The sequence below is a fragment of the Prionailurus bengalensis genome, chromosome D1 (genome assembly GCF_016509475.1).
Source record: "Prionailurus bengalensis isolate Pbe53 chromosome D1, Fcat_Pben_1.1_paternal_pri, whole genome shotgun sequence".
In the NCBI taxonomy this organism is placed as follows: domain Eukaryota; kingdom Metazoa; phylum Chordata; class Mammalia; order Carnivora; family Felidae; genus Prionailurus; species Prionailurus bengalensis.
In genome coordinates, this window is record NC_057346.1 from 61,110,233 (window position 1) to 61,120,700 (window position 10,468).

At 39.3% G+C, this 10,468-nt stretch overlaps 1 protein-coding gene and 1 pseudogene across 1 annotated transcript; both read left to right on the forward strand.

Annotated features, from left to right (window-relative positions):
* Positions 1-419: 419 nt before the first annotated feature.
* LOC122484248 lies at positions 420-1,375 on the forward strand (annotated as a pseudogene).
* A 7,179-nt stretch (positions 1,376-8,554) lies between these two features.
* On the forward strand, positions 8,555-9,493 carry LOC122483446 (olfactory receptor 52J3). Its single transcript, XM_043580452.1, has one exon. The coding sequence runs from the start codon at positions 8,555-8,557 to the stop codon at positions 9,491-9,493; it is 939 nt and encodes a 312-aa protein (XP_043436387.1).
* The last annotated feature ends 975 nt before the right edge of the window (positions 9,494-10,468 follow it).

The following is a 10,468-nucleotide window of genomic DNA, read 5'->3' on the forward strand; positions in this document are numbered from 1 at the left end:
GGGTAACCCTGAAAAATAAAAATAAGATTGAGAAATGATCTGCAGGCTTATTTGAAGGAGAGCAATACAGCTTCTTTATTTTCACTTAGATTTTGTTGTATTAATTACACAATTTATCTAAAGGTTTACATTCCTTAGTTTGCATGTACATTGAATTTTTTCAAGGCTGTGGTATAAACCTGATAGCATCCTAGCAGTGCTCACATGTCCCGGTATACAGTTGTGACCAAATTTCATTTTTTATAAACTGTTCCTGAACTGATGATTCAGATGCCTGGGATGTCTTTCTTCATACTCACATTTGTGTAAGTCATTTGAAAAACACTAAAGATTGATTTTACATGAATATGGTAGAATTTGTTCACCAATCTGAATAGTCTGTGACTTTGTCAGCATCTCTCACACCCAAAAGGCTTCTGAAGGCCACCATGGTGGTCTGGAATAACAGTGATGCTATGGAACCCATCCTTCTCTTAGGAGGTTTCCATGGGCTGAAGTCTGTTCATGCTTGGCTCTCAATTCCATTTTGTCTTGCATACCTGATGGCATTTATAGGCAACATGACCATCCTCTCTGTTGTCTGGAATGAGTCTTCACTCCACCAGCCCATGTATTATCTGCTGTCCATCTTGACAGTAACTGACCTGGGCATGTCCATCTCTACACTCCCCACAATACTGGCTGTGTAATGGTGGGAAGCCCAGGAAATCAAAGTAGGAGCTCGCTTTGCTTAGCTCTTTTTCATCCACACCTTCACGTTCTTGAAGTCTTCAGTGCTGCTGGCCATGGCCTTTGGTAGATTCACTGCTATATGTCGTCCATTGCACTACTCAAGCGTCCTCACCAGTGATGTCATTGGCAAGACTGGCTTGGGCTGCTTGCTGTGAAGTGCAGGAGTCATGATGCCTACATCCACATTGCTACGGCGCTATCATTATTGCCAGGCTAATGTGCTCAGCCACCCCTTTTGTCTGCATCAGGGTATTCTGAAATTATCCTGCTCTGATGCCAGTGTCAACAACATCTATGGATTGTGTGTGGTCATTATCACACTGGGCGCAGACTCAGTTTTCACACTCCTTTCCTACGTCATAATTCTCCATGCTGTTCTGGGCATTGCATCTTTGAAGAGCGACTAAAGGCACTCAACACTTGTTTGTCCCAGGTATGTGTGGTTCTTATCTTCTTTGTACCTCTAACAGGGGTATGCATGGTCCATCGCTTTGGGAAACACTTGCGTCCCATTGTCCATATCGTCATAGCTGACATTTACCTGCTTCTCCCACCAGTACTTAATCCCATCATCTACAGTGTCAGGACCAAGGAGATTCATCCTGCAGTTCTCTACATGTTTAGACAAAGTAGGAGGCTTTAGAAACACCAGGCATTGATTTGGAGGAAAACTTTCTCCATCAGATTCTTAACTGTGCAACTTCCTGCATATGTAACTTAGGTGAATTCCTTAAATCTCTTTCATTTCTATGCTTCTTCTTTGTAAATTTGAAATTTTGTCATTGCTCTTTCATCTCCCTGCATTTTATGAAGATCATTGTGAATAATACCTTATGAGGTGTTTAATATAGCAATGTAACCTTATTAATGACACATTTTATTGTATTTGAAAATAATAATACAATTGAGATCTCTTAATAATCCAAAGACCTAAACCAGGTTATCTTTGCTAGTCTGTGATTGTTTATTCACCTGCCCAGGGCCAGAATTTTGTGGAAAAACTTGTTTCAACAAAGTAGACTTGTCCTATATTGTACCTGAAATTTGAAAGACCCTGCCAGACCCAATCTTTGCCCTGCTGAATATCATCACTATAACCGACTTCTTAACCTCATCCTTTGCCATTTATCTTAGTGTCCCCCCATATAGAGCTATTAGAATCATAATCAACTGCCAGTGTTGAGATAAGCACATAAGTCATGATTGCTCACTTGAAGTCAACATATAGTAAGTGGAAAAACTGAAGCAGATGTGCATTCACACCACTGAGATGAAGAGGATGATATTAATCCATAATATTGATGGTTTTGGAGTGTGTTCACCCACATAATCAGATTATAACTTGGGACAAAAAAATTAAGCATTCAAATATTAAATACAAAGCAAACATTTTATTTCTGCTTATTGCCATGATGGAATAACAGCTATCAGATTTAGTCTCTCGCCTTAGATAACTAAAAACAAAGTGGTAAGTTTATAGAACAATTGTTCTAAGAAACTGGGTAAAAGAAATCAATGACAATGATCTCTAAAAATAGGGGGGGGGGTAATGAGATGAGCCCAAAGATTTCCCTGACTTACTCTCTGGAAATTTATCAAGTCATGGATAAAGGCAGAGAACCCAAAGAGTCTGACCATCTCCCTGAATTACAGAGAACACCATAGAGGAGAGACGTGCATGGAGACTGACACACATGACCTCAGGACATTCCTCAGAAGCTTTCAGTTGTGTACTGGTCAGTATATGTATGTGAAGAAACTACTGAGGCCAAGGAAATAGCCACCAGAAAGGAGCAGATGGAACAATTCTCAGATCTTATATGTGACTGAGAAGAGTTCTTCTTCTTCTTTTTATTTTTTAAGTAGGCTCCAAGCTCAATGTGGAGCCCAGCACGGGGCTTGAACTCATGACCCTGAGATCAAGACCTGAGCTGAGATCAAGAGTCAGACACTTAGCCCAATGAACCACCCATGCACCCTGAAAAGAGTTCTTACTCTTAACAGAGAGGGTAGAGAAACAGAATGTCTGGCTGTGTACTTGGAAGAGTGTTACTTTAGTAATGGGATGAATTATTCCCCGGCTGAAAGCTATATTTGGTCTTTTCTAACAAAGCATAAAGAAAAGTCTTGGAAGGGGTAAAGCTATTTCCATGTCATTTTATGATACATAAGAATAAAGGTAAAATATATATTTAGAGAAATTTAAAAAATGAGTGCAGTTAATTTGTGCCTTTTGTGTGTATGTGGAAACCAACAGCCTAGAAAGAGCACAAATTATACTTCCTGCTATATCTTATAGGAATATACTATATGTTTAGATGCCTCTCCTCAGACTATGATGGGGCTAGTAGGCCTACCTAATTCAGTGGATCTGTTAGGAATTTCATTGTAGAAAACACTTAAACAAGATTCTCAGTCATCAGCTTATCAATAATAAAGTTAAAGTCCTTTGTCTTCATTTGTTTGACATTTTAAAAGATCCCTCCATTTGGTTCAGAACTCAGGAACTCAGGAGAAAAGGTTTTTAAATTCTGGAGTGCTTCATAAGTGGCCACACATATTTTTAAAAAACCAGTATAAGCATGGGGAAATAAATTCAAAGAAATATCTCATAATATTAGGAAGAAGGGAAACAATGATTAAAATATGCAATAAAGAAAAGTATACATAAAAGATCCATCTAGAAAACCGGTTGCCAAAAAAAGAAGTTACATTAAGAGAAAGAAGAAAAGGATAATCAAGGGATTTTAAATCAAAGAAAATTGTCTTTTAATGTCATAGATCCATACCTTATAAAGGCACAATTCTTTTAGTAAATGAAGATGCATGTTTAGAAATTTAAAGATATAATACTAATATATTTCAAAGGGGAAAGAAATATCACAAGAGGTTACCTAAAAGAAACAGGAATTACAATGGTATCAGATTCCTTGATTACCGTATAGATGATGGATGATAGGTGTAATCATGCTTATAAAATCATCTGCAACCAAGATAACTGCATCAGTTTGCTAGGGCTGTAGTAACGAAGCATCACAGACTGGGTGGCTAAGCAACAGAGATTTATTTCCTCACAGTTCTGGAGGCTGTAAGCCCGAGATCGTCAGCAGTGCCACTGCCTTCTGAGGGCTGTGGAAAGTGTCTGCTCCATGCCTCCTGCCTGGATTACATGGTGCCCTCCCAGTGGACATGCCTTTCCTCACAGAGCATTTTTTTTTTAAATAAGAACATCAGTTGGATAGAATTAGGGGCCAACCCTACTCCAGTATGACCTAATTTTAACTTAAATTATTGGATCTGTAATGACCCTGTTCGCAAATGAGGTCATATTCTAAGGTACTGGGTATTAGTACTTTAACATTTAAATTTGAGGGTGGGGGAACACAACCAATCATGACTAAATCCATAGTTGAAGGCAAAGTAATATTTCAGTCATATAAAGATTTTGAAACTGTATCTCCCATTCATTCTGTCTTTGGAATTTATTCAAGGATGTGTTCCAGGAAAGCTAGAGAGCTATCTGGGAAGGCATGAGGTATGAAACAGAAGCGGATCCAAAACAGGAGAGTAGAAAAGGGCATTCCCAGCTAGGAACACAAAAAGCAACCAGTTTAGGGGCGCCTGGGTGGCTCAGTCACTGAAGTGTATGACTTCAGCTCAGCTCATGATCTCACAGCTTATGAGTTTGAGCCCCGTGTCGACTCTGTTCTAACAACTCAGAGCCTGGAGCCTGCTTCAGATTCCGTCTCTCCCTCTCTCTCTGACCCTCCCCTGCTTGCACTCTGTCTCTTTCTCTCTCAAACAAACATTAAAAGAAATTTAAAAAAAAAAGAAAAGGAAAAGCAACCAATTCAGATTGGAGCTATAGCATTGAGGCCACTAGGAGGTCATTCAGAAAAAAAAAAAAAGTAATTAGATCCATATCTGTTGTGATATTTTACATTGTAAGTTTCTGAAAGATAATCTAAACTGTTTTTTGTCCAAACTTTTTAATGACTGTTGAAAAGAATATATTGGCTTTACAACAATAAAGATGTTGGTCTGGTTTTATATAACAGTTATTTGAATAAATAAACTGTGTTACTGGGACCAAACTTGTTCTAATATTTGCTTTTGAGATTCTACATCTCATCCTGATCCTAAAGTTATCTGTCTTTATGGATCCAAGATATCTTTTAGCCACTCTCAAGACTTGATGTGTCCTAGTTCATACTCACAGAGGAAGAAATGTGCCATTAAGCATTTGTCTTAAAATTTATTTTTATCATGTGTAAAGACCTAATTGGACCCAAGAGAATATTTCATTGTATATGTACAGGTAAAAAAAAAGTGTAAATTTTCAGGAAATAGCTTTAATGTTTGTAGAGAATAATGGAGAGGATTGGCAAGGTCAAATGAAAGATATTATTACTTCTCATACTTTGTATTCAATGACCTATTTCCTTTTAAATTATTTTTATTTTTTAAAGTTTATTTTGAGAGAGAGAGGGGGGGGGAGAGAAAGAGAGAGGGAGAGGGAGAGGGAGAGATAGATAGTTCCAAGCAGAGATAATTTGCACTGACAGTGCAGAGCCCCATGCAGGGCTTGAACTCATAAACTGCAAAATCAGGACCTGAGCTAAAATCAAGAGTCGGTTGCTTAACCGACTGAACTACCCAGAAGCCCTATCAATGATTTCTTTCTTAAGCTTAAATACTATCTTAGGGAACTTCCCAGAAACTTCAGCTGTGTGATAAAGAGATATATTTTTTTTTAATTTATCTTGAGAAAGAATGTGTGTCTGTGCATGAGAGTGGGGGAGGAGAAGAAAGATAGGGAGAGAGAATCCCAAGCGGGCTCTGTGCTGTCAGCACACAACCTCACACAGGGCTTGATCTCACAAATCGTGAGATCATGACCTGAGCTGACATCAGGAATTGGATCCTTAATGGACTGAGACACCCAGGTGCCCCAAGAGATATATATTTTTTTCAATCCAAAAAATCACATTCTAAGGGGATCTACATGATTGACTCTACAGTTTGAGTAGAAAATATTTAATATTGTTAGAAGAAAATGGCTCTAGAGTTAGTAGAAATTGGTAAGTGATTCCTAAAGTTGCCCTGCATGAATAATATCTATGGAACTGTTCTTGTGAGGTGAAATAAGAATAAGAATCAGAATCAGAATCAGAATCAGAATAAGAATAAGAATATGAAGGAGGAAGAGGAGGAGGAGAAGGGAAAGAGGGGAGAGAAGAGGAGGGGCAGGACAAGGGGAAAGAGGAACAAATTATAATTGACCACTTACTATGTACAGCTATGTACAGGACACTCTTCTAAATGCCTCAGAGACATTTAGTTTATACCTCAAATCTACCCAATGAGGAAGACACTATTTTGATTTTCATTTTATAAAGAAACTGAGGCACAGAAATAATACTTGTCACCCAAAGTCATGCAGCTGGCATGTGGCATAGCCAGAACTTGACCACGAGCACTCTGGCTCCAGGGTTGAAATTTAGGCACTTATCAATAGGTCTTTTGCAATCTGTCCAGGTGAAATTGTGGTTGTGGGAGAGAATTCATGCCCAGAAAAGGGTGTGGAAAATGGATCATGGCTCTATGCGTTTAGTGCTACTTGGGGAAAATCAAAGCAGTTATATGAGAGGAGGATGGTAAAAATTTAGTGAAGAGAAATAGTAAAATTTAAAGCCATAAAAAACGCTCTCTATACTAGTTCAAATATTTGAGCTGAAATTAGCTAGCTTCTTCTATATGTAGAAGATCACTAAGCCATAGAACTGGGCCACATAGTCACATTCACATGGAGATACAGTGTATCTCTTGTCACATGTGTCAAGTAATGATGACAATAACTGTGTTTTGTCCCCACTCTTCAACTTTTATTTATATACACTTCCTTGTGCTTCTATGTTCCTTAGGGTTTTCTGTTTGGGGAGTAGAATGTAGAGGTTTGTGAGCAGTCTCCGAGGACTCTATCCCAGATCACTGTGTTAAGTTGGGGTTAAACTGGGATGTTTTCCTAGAAATATCCCTTAGGTGCTAGAAGCTTAGCATAAAGGCACCTTCCATGTACTGCTCAGAAGAATATAAGGGTTGTGCTGCTTGATGCTGTCTGTGAGTCTTTATTCCTATGGAAGAAAAAGGTGAATCAGCTGCTGGGATCTGGTGAACAGTCGTGGCCATAAATGCAGAGATATGTGGGCAGAGCAAGCTGAGAACTGGATCAAGTGGCCAACTGCACCAGGCAGGAAAAAGAAAAAACAAAGTTATATCTTTGAAAGGTGATAAGATTATCTTTAAAAGTCTCAGGAAGACCCAATGAATTTAATATCATCCTGTCCGTTGCATTGGATGAAATAAATTTCTATGTCAGCAGGAAGGAATGAGGCCAGTGAAGAGCTGCCGTTGAGAGTAGACTCCTAGTGTTTCTCCACAATAAACAACAGACACTCTTCACTTTGGCCTTAGCCATCACCTTTCTAGGCAATGGTTTCTTAATTGGCCGGGTTGTTTATGTTTTCAGAGGCAAATAAGAGTCAGGGCACCTTGCAGTACTTATTCTTTCTCTATTGGACTGAGCTCACAAATAATTATTTATTTTTTTACCTCGGTATGTTTTCTATATTAGAAAACAATTTTTAAATGATAAGAAAGTGAAGCTATAACAGGAACAAAAACAGGGACATCTCTGCTTTTTTTTTTAGTTACAACCGCTGTACCCTACATTCCAGGGTAAGTTTCTTTACCTCCTTCGGAGTGGTATGACTCATCCTGTAGCATTTTGAAGGCATTACTCAAGTGTCTTTCTCATTCCCTTCAGACCATTGCAGAAGTAGATTCTTCTCTGTTGACATACAACAGACTCAGAGAGCTACAAAAAAATACCTTCTCTGGTACCAAAATCATTTGAAGCTTTCTGCCCAGATTTCTGGTGCCTTCAGCTGGTAGGAGTAGCAGCCAGGCAAAAGTTGGCTCCATCACAGTGGCAGAGTTAACACATAAAATTCATAGGTGCTCAGAGAGTACTGGATATGCTATGGAGAGTGAATGGAAAGTGTGAAAATAGCATCAGAGAGCCCTCCGTTTCCTTTCCCAACTGATCTGCACAGTCCATAAATCATAAACAATGGCTGTTTCAACTCCTGGCCAGGCATCTCAGGGGGCCAGCCCTTATTATCTGGTTTAGTGTCTGCGAGAGGCTGCTGGGCTTGGGTCAGAGTTTTTACATATCAGTCAGAAGAATTCAGGTTTTAATTGTGCGAGTACCTATACATCTGGATCTATAATTTATTTTCATTATGGATTGCTTAAATTTATTTATTTATTTATTTATTTATTTATTTATTTATTTATTTTTTATTTATTTAGCTTAAAGGTGTTTCTGACTGCCTCTGTAGTATATTAACTTGATCTCATCTATAGTCTTGATGTTTCCAGTGTCACCTCACCAGGGTGTGTTTCTCAGAGTGAAATCACATGCTATTCTTCAAAGTGAATGATAAGCTCTAATTATTAGAAATCTTCACAGAGCTTGCTGTAAGCCTCCATGTTTGGGATTAGAACTCAATTAGCAGGCTGAATGAAAACTCTGGACATGACCTTGACCTGGGAATGGCTGTGTGATATCTCATATATGTTCTTCAGTAACAGACCTACTATGTATTAAACATGACATCAACTCTATGCTAAAACACTGAGCTAGCAATTTATGATATGGCCTCTCCTCTCTCTGATCTCTCCTCTGATCTCTCCCTCTCCCTCTCTCTCATTTTCCCCTAGAGAGGGAGCAGATTCACCTCGTTTGATCAGTAATAGGATGATATACCACAACAGGAGCATTTTTCACCCAGACACATTCTTCCTCGTTGGAATCCCAGGGCTGGAAGGGGCCCATGCCTGGATCTCCCTGCCTTTCTGCTCTGTTTACCTTGTGGCTTTGCTGGGCAATGCCACCATTTTGCTAGTCATCAAGATGGAGCAGACCCTGCGGAGAGAGCCCATGTTCTACTTTCTGGCCCTCCTTTCAACTATCGATTTGGCCCTTTCCACAACCTCTATGCCCCGCATGCTGGGTATCTTCTGGTTTGATGCTCATGAGATTAACTTTGGGGCTTGTGTGGCCCAGATGTTTTTGATCCATACTTTTACTGGCATGGAAGCTGAGGTCTTGCTGGCCATGGCCTTTGACCGTTATGTGGCGATCTGTGCTCCACTCCACTATAGGACCATCTTGACATCCCGGGTGCTGGTGGGCATCAGCATGTGCACTGTGGTTCGTCCAGTTCTGCTTACACTTCCCATGATCTATCTCATCTACCGCCTACCCTTTTGTCAGGCTCGTGTAATAGCTCATTCCTACTGTGAACACATGGGCATTGCAAAACTGTCCTGTGGAAACATCCGTATCAATGCCATCTATGGGCTCTTTGTGGTTTCCTTCTTTGTCCTGAACCTGGTCCTTATTGGCATCTCCTACGTTTACATACTCCGAGCTGTCTTCCGCCTCCCATCACAGGATGCTCGGTTAAAAGCCCTAAGCACATGTGGCTCTCACGTTGGGGTCATCTGTGTTTTCTATATCCCCTCAGTGTTCTCCTTCCTCACTCACCGATTTGGACACAATATACCACGCTACATTCACATTCTTGTTGCCAACCTCTATTTGGTTATCCCACCGTCACTTAACCCCATCATTTATGGTGTAAGGACCAAACAGATACGAGAGCGAGTACTCCATGTTTTCATTCAAAAATAAGACTCATGACACATTCTTGTACTAAGGATTTTGATCCATGTAGAAAGACTTATGTGTTCTTACTTCAACAAACATCTCCTGATCCTAATCTGTTGCTGCCAGGTTGAGATACAAGTTGATTTGTTCCTAGATGCTGACTGATGGATTCTGAGACTTGTGGAAACATCATTGGATCTCAAGTCAAAGGGCTAATGGGGTATCTTGGAAGGAGCTGTGTGGCCTCTGTCTCTATGTCTTCATGCAGAGTCCTTTATAACATTAGGCTACTCTTTTTCTGGATAAAGAACATATTACATTTGGTTTTTTGAGTTCTGAAATTAGACAAATGTGGCACCAGAAATTTGACCCTATCCTACTTCATGTGTTGGTTCATTTATTTATTCATTCATTCATGTGTGTATGTATTCATTTTATTATTCCTTTAATTTACATTCATTTTGTGTTTATTGTATGTCTTGAATCATTCTAATTGCTAGGGATGAACCCATAAACCTAACCAACAAAATGGCTGGCCCTGAGGAGCTTGCATTCTGTTATATTCTTTTTACAAAACCAAGTTCATGGGTTCAAAAACAATCATTGCCAAATCTGTAGCCTGAAGTGGAATGATCTGCCAAACATGTAAGATTCAGTGGGATGATAGCCAAAGAAAACATGTAATTTCAAAACTATTTCTTACTAATATCAAGAGTACTATATTACTGAATATCTCTCTGTATTCAGGCCCATAGCATAAGCAGTGTAGTCATAATTGAATTATGTATGATATTTCTCTCTATCTACATGATGCATGCAGGCCTCTGCCTATCACTTCATTCACTTTTGTTCTCTCAATCTACATTTGACTCTAAGATTCTCCATCCCCAAATAGAAGGCCTCTCATCCTAGACCCATGATCTATCTCTACTTCCTCCACTTACTTTAATGTACAAGCATTTACACCAACCTATGAATAGTCACTTTTTTTTTGTATAC

Excerpts from the sequence above, each read along its gene's own strand:
- LOC122483446 (XM_043580452.1), top strand. The coding sequence starts at position 8,555 with ATGATATACCACAACAGGAGCATTTTTCACCCAGACACATTCTTCCTC.